This window comes from Pteropus vampyrus, unplaced genomic scaffold, assembly GCF_000151845.1.
Source record: "Pteropus vampyrus isolate Shadow unplaced genomic scaffold, Pvam_2.0 Scaffold83, whole genome shotgun sequence".
NCBI lineage: Eukaryota > Metazoa > Chordata > Mammalia > Chiroptera > Pteropodidae > Pteropus > Pteropus vampyrus.
In genome coordinates, this window is record NW_011888864.1 from 5,236,188 (window position 1) to 5,257,914 (window position 21,727).

At 36.1% G+C, this 21,727-nt stretch overlaps 1 protein-coding gene across 1 annotated transcript in view; it reads left to right on the forward strand.

Annotated features, from left to right (window-relative positions):
• Positions 1 to 21,727, forward strand: part of NALCN (sodium leak channel, non-selective) — a 292,340-nt gene that overhangs the window by 246,765 nt on the left and 23,848 nt on the right. Inside the window, exons 21-29 of the mRNA XM_023532439.1 lie at positions 9 to 133; positions 2,264 to 2,320; positions 2,555 to 2,675; positions 2,772 to 2,903; positions 3,832 to 3,999; positions 5,708 to 5,812; positions 10,629 to 10,735; positions 16,915 to 17,035; positions 17,127 to 17,225. Coding sequence (XP_023388207.1) covers positions 9 to 133; positions 2,264 to 2,320; positions 2,555 to 2,675; positions 2,772 to 2,903; positions 3,832 to 3,999; positions 5,708 to 5,812; positions 10,629 to 10,735; positions 16,915 to 17,035; positions 17,127 to 17,225 — 1,035 coding nt within the window. The remainder of the gene's footprint in view (positions 1 to 8; positions 134 to 2,263; positions 2,321 to 2,554; positions 2,676 to 2,771; positions 2,904 to 3,831; positions 4,000 to 5,707; positions 5,813 to 10,628; positions 10,736 to 16,914; positions 17,036 to 17,126; positions 17,226 to 21,727) is intronic.

Consider the following 21,727-nt stretch of genomic DNA (forward strand, 5'->3'; position numbering starts at 1 on the left):
CCCCTTCAAGGAAAGTGCAAGAGGAGGAACTGCGAGAGAATCATCCGTACTTCGATAAGCCACTGTTCATCGTTGGACGGGAGCACAGGTTCAGAAACTTCTGCCGGGTGGTGGTCCGGGCACGTTTCAATGCGTAAGTACACTCAATTTCAGCCAGGTGTTCGGCCTGAGTCGTACAAACAGCAGGGGGGGTTGTCATACAAGCAAGAAAGAACGTGTAATCTTAATGGGGTCACAAAATAAACTGTGGGCTAATTAATCATGCTGCTCCTATTTGCTGAGCAGCCAACCAGGTGGAAAACAAACAAAGGTTCCAAGTGGTTAACATTTATAAACGTTTATAAAACAGTTAACGGCCATTTTTGTTTTTATTCGTTCATTTTAACTGTTGCCCAATATGTTTATATCAGTGTTATTAACTCCATATTTTATTTTGGAAGCAAAGGGAGACTCAATGACATGTGAAGGTCACTGCACACACCTTCTTTCAGACTTGTAGTTCCTTTATGGTAAAAAAAATTTTTTTAAATTTAAAAAACCCTAATTGGTTTATTCTAGAATAATGTAAAGTAGGAAGAAAGTTGACTGATATTTCCATTACCAACTGTTACAAGAAGAAAACCCACTGGCCACTGTCTCTATCCCCACCCACATGGAAGAAGTGTGCAAGAGGCTGTCAGTGTACTCAGCCTGGAGCATGCTGCACTTGTGATGACCCAAGCCAATTTTAGCAGGCAACCAGTGTATGAAATGGAATTTTCGTCGTGCATAACTTTAAGCAAATATCCTGAAGACATTAAGAGTCCTGGAGGAAGTGTAGGAAATACTTTCCCATCTGTAGTTGGACCTTCCCTGACACTGTCACTTAAGTAAATTGATCTCCTTGTTGATAATCAGTAGCATATGATATTTTCTATCTGTTATGAGCTGAATTGTGAGAGAAAAAAAAAAAACGAAAAAATTCATATATAGAAGTTCTAACCTCTAGTACTTCAGAATGTAATTGAGGTTGGGAATTTAAAGAAAAAAATCAATTAAAATGAGGTCATTAGAGTGAGCCCTAATCCAACATGACTGGAGTCCTTATAAGACGAGGAAGTTTGGACACAGACACATAGGTGAGACTATGCGAGGACGCAGAGAGAAGACGGTCATCTACAAGCCAAGGAGAGAGGCCTGGGACCGATCCTTCTCTCAGCCCTCAGAAGGCAGCACCCTTGCTGACACCTCCATCTCAGACTTCTAGCCTTTAGAACTATGAGAAATTAGTTTCTGTTGTTTAAGCCACTCAGTCTGTGTTTCAACAGTCTTAATAAACTGATACACTACTGTAACATTTCAGGACTTGAGACCTCAGCAACCATCTAATGTGTGTCCCCCCGCTTCCAAAAGAGGAGGGCACAGAGGTCAGCGGAGGTTACGGGCTTCTCTAAAGGACACCAGTTAGTGCATGGCTCTCTCTGAGTGCCAGACTGTCGCTCTAGAAAGACCTTCACAATTTAAAGTACTTGAGTAACAATCATTAAAAACTGCCCTGAATTTTCACAAAGTAAAGGAAGAAGCTAGCAACTTAGAGTTGATTTGTAAGTTCCAAAGTGGGTTTTTCATCTGGAATTATCCTGTTGGCTGCTTCCATGTCAACATCTAATAGCTAATTCTCCACTCTATTTAGTGTGGTATAATTCTCCTAGTCAGCAACGCAGTTGATGTAGGCCAAGGAAGACTTTGTTGTAACTGAGAGTACATTCACAAGCACCATCAGGAGCTTTGCTGAAGATTGGTTCCTTGAAAGTAAAAGTTATAAGTCCCCACTCCAAGAAATTCTATATAAATTACTCGACAAGATTGCAGTTAAATACAAGGTGAAGAACTCTATTGAATTTATAGATATTTAATTAAATAATTATAAGGAACATCCTTGAACGGCTAAGAAAGATTTAACTGAGTGTTTTTTAATGAATATCAGAATTTAATTTTGTAGTATCCATGTCAGAAATTGTTGAGTGGAATCACAAATTCTAATATCAAATTTCGAGAAATATAAAACTTTTCTTTCCTAAGTATCAACTGCAGGCTCTTCTGACTTTTCTTTCATCTAATGTTCTTTGCCTTCCAAAGTCACAGACAGTTAACATATATTATAATGGACATTTTATAAAGGATAAAAAAAGGTTTTAAGTGTATGATGTTGATAACTACACTGATGCTAGGTTATAACACCCTTTTATGATGCAGAACTTTATATGTTGATTCTCTCTTACAGATCTAAAACAGATCCCGTCACAGGAGCTGTGAAAAATACAAAGTACCATCAACTTTAGTAAGCGTCACAAACTGTTTTCTATGCACATTTGAAGTTTCTGTGTACTATTTTATGTTGCATAAAAATGTAAAAATTTTCCTTTGTTTTCTTGCTATATCGTGCCGTGAAATAGACAAGTGGAGATTTATAAAAATATACGAGTCACATTAACAATCACAGAAGCATCTTCTCTGACTTTAGTGGCCCTGCCTAGACCATTTGTGTTTCTCAGTTATGTTTGGTGTTTGGCAGTGATTTGCTGGGATTGGTGACTTACCTGGACTGGGTCATGATCATCGTAACCATCTGCTCCTGCATTTCCATGATGTTCGAATCCCCCTTTCGAAGAGTCATGCACGCACCTACTTTGCAGGTATCACTACTGAATCTCAGCTCACAGGTCTGAGGAAAACCACTGACCTGCAATTTTTCTGCTCCTTGTGATCAAACTGCCTTTTGCCCATTTCAGATTGCTGAGTATGTATTTGTGATATTCATGAGCATTGAGCTTAATCTGAAGATTATGGCAGATGGCTTATTTTTCACTCCAACTGCTGTCATCAGGGACTTTGGTGGAGTAATGGACATATTTATATATCTTGTAAGTCTTTGATTATTTCCTAAATGTAAAATGTAATGGTTTTGTAAAATCTCCTGCATTTCTTGGTACAAGGATGAGATATGTGAGTCAAAAAAGTTAGATGCCAAAACTGAATTCTTAAGTAGTCCATTATAGCCAAATAAGAGGCATGCATATAAAATCCACATTAAAAGCATTTAAAATATCCATAGCTATGGTTCAAATATATCAGTCGCCTTCATGTATACATAAGACATACATAAATAAGGACTAAGATAGTAAATCTAGTTTGTCCTCTCCCCATTCTTGTGGCTCTTATATTAAAAAAAAAAAATCTATATCATATAATTGATTGATGAGCCCTTTATTGCTAAGAGCAAACTAAAATGAGTGTGGATGGACCATTCTCTCAATTCAAAGGCATAAAATATCGGGCTAGGAAAGACCATTCAACTATTTTGTTAAAATAATTTGAGAAACCATAGGAAGTGACTCAGAGAACTTTCATTTTTTTCTCTATGTCCAACAAGGCATAAAATCAATGTCTTTTTCAACGCAACAAGAATTGTGACCATTAAGTGTAGCATGTTTAGATTGTTAATAAAATAGTATCAGGTCAAGCATAAGGTTTAGTGTAAAATGGGGGTGGCCATACCATGTGTACACTAGTGCATTCTGTCCCTTCACTTAATGAACAAACTGGAGGCCCCACTGATGTCAACATGATTGAAACTGTTAGTGGCTCTCCTTTGGGGCCACTAACAGGTCTAGACTGGGTTCATAGTTGAGAGCTAAGAAACTGCATACACACCTGGTGAATGCTTGTCCCACATTACACACTGAATCTCTGCTATAGGAAAGTTATGGTCACTTGGCTCTCAGAAAATGTAGAAATGTAGACTGTAGAGAATAAATTGCATAAATTCCAGAGATTATTTTTCCCCTCTAGGTCAGCTTGATATTTCTTTGTTGGATGCCTCAAAATGTGCCAGCTGAATCAGGAGCTCAGCTCCTAATGGTTCTTCGGTGCCTGAGACCCCTGCGGATATTCAAACTGGTACCGCAGATGAGGAAAGTTGTTCGAGAGCTTTTCAGTGGCTTCAAGGAAATTTTTTTGGTATGTTACAGTTACCTTGGCTTCCAGTGCACGTAATCCAACTCTATAGTGTAGCAAATGAGGGAATAAATTAAGTCTTGCTTGTCAAGGTTGAGTCTACAATTTTGTTTTTTGCCAGAGGATTATAAAGGTGCTAACAAAGCACAACACACATTCAGAAACTTTACCCATGAATATCCCTGGCTTATCGGTATATTTAATTCAACAAACATTTTTAGTTAACTAAAGAGAAGCACTCTGGAAAATAAGATGACAGGAGAATCGAAGAGATAGTATTTGCTGACACTTCCATTTCTAACTCTTGACCTTAATTTCTATTCTGAGTTTTAGTTTCCCCATCTGGAAATTAAGGATAAGAAGATTCAAAAGCATCTACTTTACAAATGATATTAGGAATTAACACATTTGAGTTGATAATCTCCTTCTATATGTCTCTTAAAGCATATAGCAATAGAATTTGTCTCTCATCTTTAGAATGTTAACATAAGACGAACTAAGAAAATGTAACATACAAGTACACCTTACTTTAAGTAACTTAAATGTCCAGTAATGAATACTTCCAAATGTGATTGAAAGGGAAAACATTGATTTAGTTGAGCAAACATTGATTTAAGGTCTTCTAAGAGCAGGGCTACAGATAAAACAACGTGTAAGAGGCTCACTGCTCATAATCTGTTCCAGAAGGATCTTTGACCTACAAAGGAGTGATCAAAGGACTTTTTTATTCTTAATGAGTTATGCTTGTGCATCAAAAATGAGAATTAATTTATATAAGCCTGTTTTAAATCTTGCTTTCTAGAAACATGTCTATGATGAGAGAACGGCTGTAGTTGTAATTGATTGAAAGGTATTTTAAAGACAGGTTGTAATGTTACTGTAGGCATATAGTTGCTAACATTTTTTAAAGATGCTCTTAAAATTACACATTTTCTTTGCAATAACGCCATAAATGGTGGCTTTTGCACAGCTGGAATTGAAGGAAAACAGAATATCATTTGATAGCTAATATATATGCCTCTTTGACCCTCAATAGATTTTAAAAGAGAATCTATTTGTCTTTCTTCTGATGATATTTCTGTGTAATTTTAGTATATTTAAGGTATATTTTAGATTATTCAACTAGCACAGGTCAATAGTTTGTTCAGTTTCTTCCCTTTGCCACTTTCTCTGTGGAGACCAGAGCAGTCATCCAGTAGAGGGAGCATGAGTCAATTAACAGATTTGCTTTTCAGGACTGAGTTAACTCTAATCCTCTCTGAGCAGCACATCCATATGCCCTCATGCTCACAGGAAAGCAAAGCCACTGTCACTCTAATTTGTGCTCTGCTAATATGAATCCATTTTGAGAAAATGGGGAAAATATAACCATTTAAACGATTTTCTTTTGTTATATTCAATAAAATAGATCCACGTGTTGACTTTAAAAACAGAAAAATCTAAGTCATGTCAAAAATACCTTGGCCCGTTTTCCTACATGAAAGTCATATGTTTTTATTCTAAAAATTCAAAACTTGTTGTTAATTTCCTTCTTTTAATATTTCGGTAAGGCTAATTGAATGACCTGTGGTGGAGAAGTGAAAAGATATCCTCAAAAGATCATGAATTTCATAGAAAGTTATCAGAAACATCCTGTTCATATTGCTGTTCAAACCAAACCTACTGTTTAATGTTTTACCAAGAGATTTGATATCTCACCAATTTCTTTCAGGTCTCCATTCTTTTGCTGACATTAATGCTTGTTTTTGCAAGCTTTGGAGTTCAGCTTTTTGCTGGAAAACTGGCAAAGTGCAATGATCCCAACATTATTAGAAGGGTAAGATGTTCTTTTCTATCTTTTGGAATAAAATTAAGCTAGTTTACCAGTCCTTGGTAAGCACTTGGCTGAGGTGGCTTCAAGAACCCCCTGACAGAACTCTAAGAATTCTCTTCCCATGAACTCCTTTTACTTAAAGCATGCAGTGCGGTTCTTTGTTCTAGCAAAGGTTTATAAAATTAAAAACACATATCAGGGAATTTTCCTCTTCTCTCCTATTCCAATTTCAATCCACTATTGACATCTTCTTCATAGTCTTTCAAGATTGCAGATGTTTATAGCTGTGAACCTTTGAAACTTTCCCTTTAGGTTTTCCCTGACTTAATCCTGCCTCTGTGGTCACATGAGGCTCACATGTCAGCAAAGTGCACCCCCTCCAAAAATACAAAAGGCAAAGTTTGACTTTCACACGCTTATTTAATACTGCTCCACCCCAGCATTCTCTCCATTAGAAGCCAATGCCTTGCATTAGCTCTTAGCTGCCCAGAATCTTCCCCATGAGGACAGCTAACAAAGATTTAAGCATGAATACTTTTGCTACTACACGTTTCTTTAGTCAGTGTTATTGAGAGGAGACTAGCTTCTGGAATGACCCCAGTATTTCAGTTGCTGAACATAATGAAAGGAATATATTGCATCTTGGATAAGTTGGACAGCTCTCTTCCAATGACCTCTCAGGGACTCAAGGTTCTTCTGTCTTTTGTTCCTACCTTTCTCTATTTTTCAAAGTCTTCTCTATTTAGCTGGCCCAAAAGAACAGAGAGAACCATCTCTATCTGAGGGGGCTCTGGGCGGAGCCTAGAGGCAACACACCTTATTGCAACCCATGTTCCACTGAAAAGAGCATGGCTTCACCGGACTGGAAGGGAGATTGCGATGTGTAGTTTAGAGGTGTATTCTATAGAAAAAAATGGACACAGTTTGGATAATACTTAGCCAATATCAGTTACACCATCCAGTGTCCCATTCTCTTAGAATTTTACCTTATGTTACAAATAGATTAATGTAGTAAACCAAGTACTGCTGATATATTAACTAGCAAAAATATTTCCTTATTCATATATATAAAATACTGCCTTGAGTCCATTAAAATGCATGTTTCCAAAAGGATTAATAGAGCTGAAATACTGTACATACTTCCAGCAACCATGGCTATCTAATATAGATTTTATATCAGTTTAAAAATTCCTACTGAAATTTTCAGGCTTGCAATTTTAAAAATTATTAGCTCTCTAATAGTTATAAAATACAGATAATATCTTTGTCTAGTCAAAATACGTAATCAATTATATTCATAATGAGGATTTGAGGAAATGGCAAAGCAGAAGAGACCTTCTTAGGTTGGGGAGACCTTATGTTATTTCACAAGGCACCACCTAGGTCACTGCTTCCTTTAACTCCCCTCCCCAAAGGTTCCAGGAACTTTGATAAACCTGAGAAGCAGAACAAGGAACACATTACAAAGGTCATAATGTACCAAATTAGCTAGCGAAGGAAGTCATAAAGAACCAATGCATTAGTCTACAATCTTGCGTAAGGAAAGAGGGGTTATTTTAGACCCACGTTGAATAGAGGCCAGAAAGATAATAACAACACTTCAGAATGAAGCCCAGTAGGAATCTTGGATGACTCAGTATATTAATAATGGCTAAGAGCGTTGTGATTTTATACTGTCTACTCATCCCCAGCCCAAGCTAAAGATTGGTGATGTATAGAAGACAGAGCACACAATGAGTGGACGAACACACAAATATCATGATGCATTTATCCTCTTTATCCAAGCAATGAGGCCTCTGTGTAAGCTCATAAGGAAAGCCTGAGATCTTAGCCATCATGGAGAATATCCACAATAAGCAGAATAATTGAAAAGAAATTGGCATAATGAGACATTCTGTGTCTTTACATCAGAACAAATTTTTTTCTAGCTCTAATATAAGAGTCTAAGGCCAAGAAGACCATGTAGGTGAAGGGAACATCAGTTCTACCTCAGTCCATTTTTCTAAAAGAAACAAACCCAGAGAATAAGGGGAAGCTAGATATCCCAACATTTGGATCGCATAGCTTATATTGAAAGATGACACAGCTTGAGTTGTTGGTGCCATGTTCCTCATTTGGGAGAACCTGTTTTTTGCTTGGCGTCTGCCTGAGCACTTTCTCCCTCTGCTCTTTTTCTTAAAACTTGACAGCAGAAATCTTGAGATCATTTTAGATAGAGATATGGAGCCCAGAACTTAGTCACAAAGCCCTGTAAACAAATGCTGAAGATACCTCTTGACAGATAGTTATTAAATATCAGTAATGTAATAGGCACCGTGATAGGTGAAATGAGAACTACCCCCGCTTTGCAGCATTTTCTGTCCAATCAGAATGTGTGTTTCATGTTTAAGCAACTGTGATATAAACTCAGAATTTAAAAAGAGCACATAAAGAGCAGAAGTAATGTGCAATCTCTGAAGTATGGAAAATAATGCTTCCACCTGGGGCTACTGTGCTGAGAATGCTTTAGGGAGGAGAGAGAATTCTAGAAGAATAAAGGAAGAAGGTGTGATGGTTTGTTCTGAGCACTTAATCCCTCTGAACCTATTTTCTCCTCTATAACACTTCTCACACAGTGATATTACAAAGATTAAACTAAGTTTGTTTATGTAAAGAACCTAACCCAACCCCGATAGTACATGCTAAACTTCCCTTCCCTTCCATGTATAAATGAATTGAAAAACAAGGCCAGAAGTATATGTAGTTTAGGAAGAGATCCCAAAGGACCTGGAATGCCTGTTTGGGGGTGTTGGAATGTCTTTGATGAAAAGTGAGAACTCATCAAATGTTTGTAAGAAAAGAAATCAGACACTTATTGGTGCTCACAAAGGGCAGGTACTATACCAAGAACTACCATCGTTACCCACTCTCTACTGAGGAGGAAAACAGGGATACATAGGTCCATTGTCAAAGGGTGACTTATCCAGGGTCACTACCCAATAACTGGGGATGCTGAGATCCATATCCAGGCAACCTGGCCCCATAGTCAATGTTTTTAACCCAGAACACCAAGCTGTCTCACCCAATCTAAAGTGAGATCTGGGAGGCTCAGAACGGCAAATTAGAAGAGACAGTAAGGCCAAGTGCATCACAGGGGCTAGATACGACACACCACAGCATAGCTATTTGGAATAATGTTGTAAATAAATATGTATGAGGATATATTTTAACTGAAAAAGTGGGCTACGAAAGAGTAAAAACTGTACAGCCTCCTATATGCATAGTAATAAAGACCGGAAGGATATACACCAAAATGTCAATTGAGTTTGTCTTTGAGTAATTATAAGTAAGTTTATTGATGTGTTATCATTTAAGAGAATATTAGTTGCATAAAAAGGTTTTTAAAGAATTTTACTGGTAATCTAGAGAGCTGTAATGTTGGTATTAAACCAGTTGAAATAAGAATGGAGACATTGATGATGTGAATAGGAAAAAGCTATAGACAACTCTGAGATGCTGATGTTGGAGGATGATAGGATGCTGGTCCATGGACAGAAATGGGGAAGCCAGAATACGTGTTTTAAGGTCGAAGCTGACTTTAAACAGATTAAAATTTGAAGTTCTGTTGAAATATTCAAGTGTGTGCACCTTGAACCCAGATACGAGGTTTAGGTTCAAAATATGACAATTATAGCCAAAGAATTAAAAATAACAAAAGGAAGAATGAAGACATAAAATGAGTCAAAAACTTCTTACTAATGTTTTATCTTTTAAATCCATTTTTAAACAGATTTGTTGAGATACAATTCACACACAACACAACTCACCCACTTCAAATGTACAGTTTGATGAGGTTTTTTTTAGCATATTCAGAGTTGAACAACCATCACCACAGTGAATTTTAGAACATTTTCATCACCTCGTAAAGAAACATTGTATTTAAATATCACCTTCCAAACTCTTATCCCCATGACACCTCCATCCATAAACAACCACTAACTACTTTCTGTCTCTATAGAGTTACCGATTTTGAACTTTTATATGAACAGAATCATATAACATGTGGTCTTTGGTGGCTGTCTTTTTTCACTTAGCCTACTTTCAAGGTTCATGCATGTTGTAGTGTGTATCAGTACTTCATTCCTTTCTATAACTGAATAATAGTCCATTGTATGGGTATACCACATTTTGTTTTATATTTGCCCATTAATGAACATTTGATCTGCTTCCACCTTTTGACTATTATAAAGTCATTTGTAATAATAATGATATAAACATTCACAACAAATTTCTTTATGGATATATATTCTCTTGGGCAGATACCTAGGAATAAAATTGCTGGGTCTTAGAGTAATACTTCGTTTGGTCATTTGAGGAATGGCCACATTGTTTTCCAAAGTAAATGCACCATTTTCCATTCCCACCAGCAGTGTGTGAGGGGTCTAGTATGAGGATTTCAATTCTCTACAACCTTGTGAAAGTTTATTGTTGGTTTTTCATTATAGCCTTCTTGGTGAGTATGAGTAATATTTCCTTGTGGTTTTGATTTGCATTTCCCTGATGCCTAGTGATGCTGAGCATCTTTTCATATGCTCATTGGGCTTTTGTATATTTTATTTGGAGGAATATCTTATTCAGATCCTTTGCCCACTTACTGATGTTTTCAGCATCAACTTTCACCATTCATCTGTACAGTCTTTGTTATTATTTGTTGGACAGCTGTCCACATCACTGTTGTCAGATACTTAGTTATTCTGTAAAAAAGTGTTTATCTTTGATCTTTTCTGAGTTCATTTTCTAACCAGTTTCCCTCCCCCATCTCTTTTTCCCCCTATTTTAGGAAGATTGCAATGGCATATTCAGAATTAACGTAAGTGTGTCCAAGAACTTAAATTTGAAATTAAGACCTGGAGAGAAAAAACCTGGATTTTGGGTGCCTCGTGTTTGGTAAGATATCAGAAAAATATCCTGAAGAATGCTATATTTGTCAGTATAAGGTTTTAACTCAGTATAATATGGTATGAAACTAAAAGTAATTCTGCTAGAGATGTTAAAATGATTTCAAGTAACACAACTCAAAGCACTGAATTACAAGAGGATGCAAAAATACAGTAAATAAGGGAGCAAGTGGCACCCTGAGTCCCAGATTGCTTCATGAAACTAATGAAATATCACTGCAGTATTTAAAACTTTGTTTATCTGGGTGCGCATGGCTTTAAAAATTAGTGGAGCTTTTAAAAAAGATTTTCGATCAGATTTTTAAATAAATTTTAATTTTTAAAATTTTAAAACATTTTAATTAAATTAACACTAAACTCATCTTTAAGGAAAGATCTGATGTCCTCATAACAGTTGTAGAGAAGCTACCTGAATCATAAAGCTATTTCAATTTTAAAACCCATCGACATTGAAGGATTTCCATTATGGAAATGCTAGAAAGGAATAATCGGTAACACAATTGATTTTATCTAATTCTCCCTTTAAAATGTATCTTTCTTGAAAATGAGTTTTCCAAGCATTTACATCAAATCTAGAAATACTTAGTACCTTCTTTCTCTTCCATTTTACTAATGATCATGAATAAAATTTCTCAGTCTGCTTCATTGATGTACCAAGTGTTCTATCAACTTCATTTGTCCTTTTAAATTGCTATCCTTTTTCTTTTTATTTCACTTTACCTCTTAAAGTAATGAGTAAACTACAGCAACTATTCTGCTTTTGTCACAATCGATGTTCTTTACTAAATGTCAAACTCTTTAAAAGGAATAACATTTCACCCACTTGTACCCTTAAGACTCATTGTTACTGCTTTGGCATTTCTCAAATATGAAATTCACTTTTATAAACAATTCAATACAATTTAGATTGGGTTTTTATTTTTTAAATGCCAAAGAATTATGAAGAAAGATTCATTTTGGATGTGTGGCTTCAGCACAGGTCGAAAAGTATATAATGCATGGGACTATCTTTATCCCAGTGTTAACTAGAAAAGCAGTCTAATTTACATGTAAATAAATATTTAAAGACGTATAAAACATTTATCTTTTTGTGAGGTGAAAACTCATTATTATACCATAAAGAGTTTATTTATATCAAGAACAAATAAGATTTTTTTCCTACTGTTTTAGAATTTTGGCTAAGCCTCAAAGCAAAGGTTAATAGGAGATACAGTATTATTATATTCTAAAGAGAACCACTAGGCAATCTCAGCAGAATATACTGAAAGATTATCCACCTCTATTACCTAGTTCATGTAAAAGAAAACACTACACTCAAAGATAACATTACGAGGTGAATGAGCTCAGTAGAGATGCTATGGCATCTCTCCTCCCTTCGTCATGGGAAAAGGTGCATCCTAATCCAGCCAAGAAAGGTCCCCCAGGAGGACTAGGTGATATCAGAGATTGGCAAGGCAAGAAGATTGGCAAGGCTTTTGTGAGCAAACTGCTCTTCCCTATCTGGCAGGGCAGAGTTATCTGATGTTCCCAGAGGGCCAAGTTGTCACTGCCTTGGGCCACTTGATCTGAGCCCTCTTGATGGAGCCCTGCTGCAAAGGGCTATGTCTCGGAGAACAGGAGCCCCTATCAGAAGAGAGTGTGGGTGTATTTGCAGGACTGAGACTGAGAGTCACCTGAGACTACCCTCACAGTGGGAATGGCACAATGACACATCCTCGTGCTGGGGAGTGTTTTAAAATATAGTGTATTAATGGGAAATTTGAGGTATAGTAAGGTCAACAAATCAAGAGACAATTACCATTGAAAAGATAGCTTGTTGCTTTTCCCAAGAGGAAAGGCCATGCCACACCACAGGGGGCCACCCAGGGGAGCACTAGGGTTGGTCACGAGACAGAGGAAAGGGACTGTGGTCAAGGGCCTTTACTGTGGTTTCCCTGGGAAGGAATGGGCGAAGCAGGGCAGGCAGACTTAGGATTAGCTAGTGTGATATTTCAGTGGGCTCTGGGCGCAGGGACTGTCCCTCATGGTCTGGTACCTGGCTGTGGGGTGAGTAGGGCAGATGGATGGTGGCTCAGAGTGTGAAAGTCCAATAAAGGAGGTGGTTAGGAGTGTGGACTCTGGGTTGTTTGGCTTGTATTTGAAAAGCACACCCTAAAAAGGACACCTGAGGGTGGGAAAAGGGTGATAAGGGAAGAAGGAAGCCAAAGCAGTGTGACTCAGACATTATATTGGGTTGTCCAGAACAAAGTGTGTCCAGCATGTGTATAATAAAGTATCGAGTTTATAGAAGCTAGAAACGTGATTAATATATGGAGTGTTTCTTAGGAATTAGGAACACACAAATATGCAGTCCATGAAAGAACAATAGCTGCTATGACAAGAGCACCAATGGCCAGAGTCCAAGAGCCTGAGAGACATAGACGCTAACTATTTCTCTGACTCCAGCCTTGTAAAAACCGGAGGGTAGCCTGAGAGTAGTGGGACAGAGTAGCCAACACTTCTTACCTTCTCAGGCCGCAGGGCGTGCTGAGCTGCTGAGGACGGGATCCTGGTATGGGTTACGAGAGCCAAGGTTTGATGCAAAATCGAGTGAACTTTTTAGAATGATCTCATAACTGAAAGTGACCAAAAAGCTTTGGGACCTCCCCAGGATGTCAGGAAGGGAGCTAGAATATACTAGAAGGCAGTGTTGGGAGAAAAGTAAACTTATTTCCACTTATATCCTATGTTATTCAACCTGTTCCATAAAACCAGCTACCTCTGATTGTAAAAATTAAAGTTAACTGAAATGTAATGTTTTATGTAAGTTATTATTAGGGATTTCATGTCCAGTGACACTTTGAAAGAGTAAGTGAATAAAGAGGCATCACTTAAATATCATCACAATAGCTTTTGTTCATTGGTTCAGAATATTTTTTCATTGGCTTAGTTTTAGTGAAATATAACTCTTCCATCAAATAAATGTCATCCGTAACTATGATAATTTTTACATTTTCCTACTTTAGTAAGCTTGTCAAGATTTAGCAGCTGAAAATTTTGAATTTTATATTCACTAATTTATGATTAAGAAAATAACCATATCTGGGAAGTGGCCTAGAGAAATGCATTGGTAATTATAATTAGGACTTAAATATGTACTATCTGATTCTGGAGGCAGTCTGGTTTCTGTATTTTCTTTTCAGATGACTACATTCATTTTCTTCAAAATCACTTGGACTTGAGATAAAATTACCTTGATAAAAAAAATTAAACGTATCAACATATTATAAATATTTCTTGTTTTCTTTTAATTGGAGATCTTGGATATAGAAAAATGGAATGCATGAGAAAGATCAACAAAGTACTCAGTTTTACAATAAATGTCTTGATTGAGTGCTTACTCTTCACCAGGCATTATGTCACTATGGCCCTGACCTCTAGGAGCTTGAACCTAGTGGAGAACAGAAAGTAAAATTATAAATAATTTAATATAATATACTAAGGGCTCTGATGCTACACGAAGCCTCTAAACTCACTTAACACTCAACTAAAGCTTACCTCTAGGTAATTTTAAGTTACCTAGAAATACTCAAGGCAGAAGATCAAATTTTTGCACAGTCTCAGGGTCAAACGATTTGGGTATACTCTTTAAGAAAAAGAATATAAAATTACCTTACTTCTATAAGTTTAATAAAAACATGAGACTATGTGTACCTACTGCTGGGCCCCTTCCAGACGCTTGGAAGGGCCAGGGAAGGGCCTGAGGTATAAGTTTCTCTAGCTTCTTGATATATCAGTCAGGATAGGACATAGACAGGCAAAGAGTAAAGTGACACACACAGAAGAGGCACCTAACGCAGGACCAGGGAGAAGGACCCAGAGAAGAAGACATTCAGTTAATTTTTGAAGGATGAATAGGAGTTAGGCAGTTGAAAGGAGAGGAGGCATGAGCAGGTGAGCAGGAGGAGCTAGGCAGAAGCCAGGTTTTACAGATCAAGGCAGCTCCAATGCTATTGCCAGAGTACAAGGCAAAAATATGTCGGCACCTTCTAGGAAGTAAGAAAAGCTTCTGATTTCTTTAGACTAGATGGCAGAGATATGTAAGATACAGGGTGTCATTTTTGACACCATCATTCCCTGCATTTCCTCATCTAAGGTCAGAGGCTAAGTCCCTCTCCCACCTTCCCAGAGGAGGAGCAGTTCTCCTTATGATCCTGTAGATAGACATGAGAGCACTTTTCACTAGGAGGTGAAAGACTGACCAAATTGCGAGGTCAGAGCCAATGTCTTAGTTTTCTGAACTGGGTAGACAGATTATAATCTTTAAAAGTTAACCGTGTAAGATGATATTTAAAGGGCCTTCCATATCAAGGAAGAGCTACAGGTAAAATGACAATAATGGATTTTGTCTGGGATTCATTGAAGTCCTCTGTGGTTGTACATAAAGTTTTAAACTTTCTAATTTGAGGTGCATGAACAAAGCATAAACAAACATCTTATATGATTATAGCTGAGACATCCTTATTTTTTTTAACATGCTATATTCTTCCAACTATTTAATTCTATAATCCTCTATTTTATTTTCTTTGGTTTAGACTAAAAGTTTGTTTTTAAAATATTCTAACTTCTAAAGGATATGGAACATGAATGTAGTTTGGGTTTCTACAAATTCAGCTTAAAAAAAGCACTTTTACATAAAGAAAATGGATGGGTAAGAAAGTTCAACATCAGCTCTGAAAGCTGGCTCACTTGGTTTAAAAAAAAAAAAATCTTTATTGAGAAAGAGTGGTATCTGTAGAATCCTTATAGCTTCTATCTGCTGTAAAATATATTCAATTTAATTGAAACACCCCCAAAGGAAAAGTTGTTGGAAAAATCCAAAAGAATATGCTTATATTTTCATACTTAAAAACTGTAAATCAAAATCTCGAAATATGAATTTCTCGGTAGGGTTTTTGCACTATGTAAAGAACATTTCTACCATTCAGCCTTAAACCTTTAGGAGCAAGTCAGCTTCATTTTTATGTTTTCTTATTGTATACTCATCTATTGAGTCCTAAAGAAAATTTATAAAGATACATTCCATGATTGGTCTGTGGTTTAAAAAATATGAAAAGGGATAGAAAACATACTAAACAAGATTGCCCCCCAGCGAGATCATTAAATTTTTATAAATGAGCTAGCAGGAAAAAAAATTATCAAAATATAATTTAGATAGGCTTCAGTAGGCCTACTCTCTTCAATAATCCTGAGCTCAGTTCTGCATCCCATTCAGGATGTGGCATTGTGATAGTCATGATTTTTCCAGTGTGTGGTTGTCTAAATCTCTTAATCTTTTAAAATAAGGGAGAAAGGGAAAAAAACACTTAGATCTTCTATTAACAACAAAAATGATAGCTAAGACCCGTAAGGTAAAGGAAATGCAAGAATAGTAGAAGGACCACTTTTGTAACTGGGAAGAAAAAAAATATAAAACATGTCAGAAAAACAAGAATGAGACATCCCCTCTCCCCCTCCCCCACAAAAAAGTAGTGAAGCAAGAATGTTGTAGAATCAAGAATTTGCCATGGGTGTAGACAGTGCACTGTGGGTGTTGACAGGGCACTGTGGTCTACAAGGGTATCTACTGTGAACACTCAGAGTTCGTGAGAGAAAAAGTCCAGCTGGGAGAGAGTGGTCTGGAAACAGGCGATGAGCAAACTTGGCTTGCTGTCTAAGTAATCTCCAAATGCATCATGTCTTTACAGCGTGATATTCACAGGAGTCCACAGAATGAAATAAAGTAGCCAAATTCTACTCTTTCTACACTTTCTGTACTAACATGGGGAATTATAATTTATGCCTTTATTATAAAACAATTTCAAAGTTCATATCCGAACTCCAATGCCCCCTGGAGAATTTCCTGTACAATTTCTAACTAGAAAATGTATTCCCAGAGCCTCTGGAGCTACAACTCAAGTTGTGTAGCATTTTGCTGTTTTCACTTGAGAGCACTCCATCATTACCTAATAATTAATTACATAATTAATAAATTATAACTCTTTAATGCATTATTATGATTTAGCAAAAGAAATGCCCTATAGCCCACCTTCTGAGTGCTAAATATGCCCTCCCACCCAAGATTGGAAAGAGCTAGAGATATTTGCGTTAGGGTGAATTTCACAGAACATTCCTCTTTCTGACTTGCAGGGCGAATCCTCGGAACTTTAATTTTGACAATGTGGGAAATGCTATGCTGGCATTGTTTGAAGTTCTCTCCTTGAAAGGCTGGGTGGAAGTGAGGGATGTTATTATTCATCGTGTGGGGCCGGTAAGCAAGCGCATGGGATCCTTTAAACACAATCCTTTATACAGCTGCTTTCACTTACTTTGATGAATAATCGTATTTTTCATTTATACAGATGCATGGAATCTATATTCATGTTTTTGTATTCCTGGGTTGCATGATTGGACTGACCCTTTTTGTTGGAGTAGTTATTGCTAATTTCAATGAAAACAAGGTAAGAATGGTTGGTTGGAGTACCATAGCGTTTACTCTTTTCTAGCCACATGCTTTGAGCTCTCTTTTGCAGACACAGCATGATGTCGCATTAAATTGTAATGTAACTGGTGTAAATAATCTCTGTAACTATTTTACAAGCTTCCTCATTGCTGCCTTTGGGGCATATTATTTAAGAGCACAATTCTCTTGCTAAATTTCACCCTTTGGGAACAGTGTCGTTCATTCACTGACAATGGAAAGGTGCATCTCCTATTGTTCAAATTGAAAAGATGTGCAGCAAGTTATTAAAATACAATAGCTGAAACTGATGCACTGATTGCAGGTAATATCACTCTCACAAAATGTAAATTGGATGCTTCTTTGTAACTCAGTAGGTGAATTCGGCATTGATGGGGTGGGAAGGAAGATTCGATAGAAATTTAAAATCCTAATTCATAGGATAAAAAGATTTTCTAATTTCATATAAAAACTTTCCATGCTTTATGAACTCGGGAAGCGTGCTGAGTTCATAACAGCTCTAATGATCAGTACAAATGGGAAAACAGCAAGTGTAGTTTTCTGCCAATAATATATGCGTTTGAGGGAGAACATTCTATGTTGTTCTTCTGGACATTCTGCAGTCATAATAATTAAGACACATACGGTTTTGAGCACTTATTATTCACTATGGTTTTGATATGCTACTCTCCATTCTCACAGCTGTGAAATGCATAGTGGAAGAAAAAAAAACAGCTTACAGAGGTGAAATAACTTATGGGGCTTAGCAGGAATAGAAAATGGGGCCAGAATTCAGAAGTGGTGCCTATCGCTGCAGAGTCTGAGTCTTTGCATTCAAGAGTATGAAAATGTCGACTGTCATCCTGCATTGAATTAAAACTAGATGTGCCTGCATTGCACCGTGCTGCTCCGTGTGATTCATGGCTAAGACTCATTCGCACACATTCACTTCAGAGCTCTTTAGTTTGTGTAGCTATACATGGGACTGTGTCATTCACTGTCCCCCAGGCTCCACGTGTGTGGTACCAGTTACTCAGTCAATTGCCGCCTTTAATGTGTGCCGAATGAGGATGTCGTTTTGTTCAGACTTTCAAAGCATGTGACTTAAAAATCCCCGCCTCTGGGCCTCAACACTATGCTGAATCACAGAAAAATAGGATTTTAGAGTAAGAAAGAAGGATAGAGATCATATCACCCAGCCCCGCTATTTTACGTTAGCACATTCATAAATGAGTTTCTTTAAGCCTTATAGTGTGTTCAATTTAATACCAACCAGAAAGAGGTAGATGGGTCTTTTTAGATGCCTTTGAGCCATGAAATGGAGCAGACACTGGGAATTCCCCAATAGGAGCAGAAGCTAATCAGTCACTTAACAGAGTTTAGGCACTGCTTGCTCAGAACACCATACTAGGCCCTTTGAGCAGACACCTGATTTCAGAAGAATTAGGTCGTATGGAAGTTCACTATTCAGCAGTTTAAATGAAACAACGTAAAATGCTGAATAACTGGAGACAAATGCAGCTCTTGAACTTAGAGGAATGGCTGAAGTAGGCAGAATAGCAGGTCTACTTGCAACATTGATTGCATTTATGTTCTGAAGGAGGAAGGAGCGTTTTTGCCTGAGAAAGGGGAGCATGCATGGAGGCTCAAATGTGTACTTGGCAAAAGAGGGAAAGTAGAAGGAATCATATTACCAGACATAACAAACTTAATTAGTTAATAAAAGATACAAATTTCTAAGTTATTTGAACTTTTTAGAAAAGATTTTTTTTCTGCAAGATTTTTAGATGATAGCACAAGAGTTGTGATATAACAGCCTTTATTCATTTATTATTCAATTATTCAACAGATTTCTTTGAGCACCTTCTAGGTGCCAGACACTGCTTTTGACCCTGAGAACATAACAAGATAAACATATAAACACAAAACACATAAAGATTTCTGCCCCCTCATGGAGCTCACGTTTGGGTCAGACCCAAAGGTATATAAATAGATTTCCAAATATATAGGCAATAGAGAGATATAAAGATAAGATAAGTTTTGGGGGCAAAGTTTTCATAATTCAGAATTAGGCAAAATTATGTCTTCCCTGTATAAAAAATTCAAAGTCTATATGAGTAATATATTTTTTAAATTTCCCTAGTCGAAGACAATATGACTAATAAATTTAATTTTCTAATAATAATCTTTTAGAGGTTTTCATATATCACCATGCTTATTCTTTCGAATCCTTTTAGAGTTCAACTTTCCAAAATATCTTGTTTTCTATAATAAAGGAATAACATGAGTGTGTATGGCATCCAAGGAATAAGTATTTATTTGCAGTTAATGAGAAAAGTGGTTTAGCAATAATAATAGCAGAAAAAAATTAAAAACAAATATTATTAGAATAAACAGCATAATTAAATCATTGCAAAATAAACTAATCATCGGAAAGTATAGAATTCCTGACCCTTAAAATGTATGAAACAAAAATTAACCAGATTATTTAAAAAACTAGCAAATCCGAAATCAACGTATTTCAACATATTTCAAGATATCAACATATTTCTCTAAGAAATTCATAAACCAAACAGGAAAATAAAGAAAATATGAGATGTGACACAATAAAAAAAATTTGTTCTACTGGACATATAAAGAACCCTGACCTCTACAATTTTCAAATACAAAATGTATCCTCTACAAAGTCATAAAATAGTAACTATCAAAAAATTGATAATGTATAGAAAATGTTCTCTACTGTGATTAAAAAATGATAGCAAAAATATTCCTCAGAATTTGGAAGTATTAAGACAATATTTTAAATAATTTATGAGTTACAGAAGAAATCGGAATAAAAAATCCTGAAATATTTAGATAAATAATTTATAAATATAGATATATATATTTGCAAGATATAGATAAATCAGCAATTAAAGGGAAATTTATAGCTTTTAGTGTATGTGTTAGAGAAAAATCAAAGAGTAGTTAGTCATATGTCATATATCAAAATTAATAAATTATAATAAAAGTAACAATAAAATTGAAGAAAGTAGGAGGAAGAAAGTAACAAACATAAGAAAGAAATTAATGGTGTGGAAAAGCATACTAACTATAGAAAAGCTCAAGAATGACAAAAGCTGGTTCTTTAAAAAAATTAAATTGATAAACCTCTCTCAAGACTGAGCATGAACAAAAATATAGAAAAGGAAAGTAAAGCTATAGTAAGCAAAATCGTGTCAGTATTATTACAGGGATAGAAATTTGGACATACAGAACAGAAAGCCCCAAGAGGTACCCATGTATCCATAAAACAGAAGTATCACAACAAATCAGTGGAGATGAGACCATCAATAAGTGAAGCTGGGATAACTGACTGTCTAGATCTAAGAAAATAAACTGATATCTCGACCTCATAGCATACTCAGTAATGAATTCCAGATGAGTGAATGACCCAGCTATGAAAAGCAAAACATCAAGCATTTTTAAACCATGTAGAATTTATAGTTGACCCTGGGGTAGTTGTGGTTTTCTTAATATTAACCACAAAGTGAAATCCATAAAGAAAAAAAATTATAACTTATATTACATTAAAATGAAAAATTGCTGAATGATCAAAGACACATTTTATCTGAATGATAAAAGCAAAACAAATGAAAAAAGAACCAAACTAAGACTAAGAGATAATATTTACAACTCACATAACTGACAAAAGATTAGTATCCAGAGTATCTTGAGAATTTCTACATACCATCAAAAAGTAAATATTCAAATACAAAAATGAGCAAAGAATATGAACAGGCAATTCACATAGGAAGATACAGGAATTACCACTTATACACATATGAAATGCTTCATCTCATTAATATTAAAACTAAGTTATGTACATTTCACACCCATCAAATGGCAAAAATAAAATATCTGATAATGTCAAAGATTAGCAAGAATATAAGGAAATGAGAACACTTAGAGATTGCTAGTGTCACATTTTCTTGGTTGGTCCTCTTTGGACAGCAGCTTGGCAATATCTGGTAAATGTAAAGATGCATTAACTCCTAGACCCCAGCAATTCCTCTCCTAGGGATTTACCATAGAGAAAGGCTCATAGATATTTACCGTGAAAGAGTATGTGTGTGTTTATTGCAGCATTGTTTATAGTCCAGAAACTTAAAATGAATTACTTCTGATATATTATATTAGTACAGTGGGATACTATTCTATGAGCAGTTAAAATTAATTAGATTTAGTATCTAGTTGTGTGGAAAACATAGTATTCATGAAGATAAAAACAAACTAAATAAATAAACACACATTGGATGCTATGTATATACATTTTTGAAATTCAAAACAAATATATTCTTGTGAAATGGTACATAGACAAGCAGCAAAAGTCTGGAAGCTTAGTGAAGAGGATATGCCCCTGAAGGACAGTCCTTAGCTCTGGGGAAAGAAAGGTGTAACGGGAGTGGGAGTAGGTGTTTTATTTTGTTTCTTAAATTATACTTCTGCTTTTATAATATAATA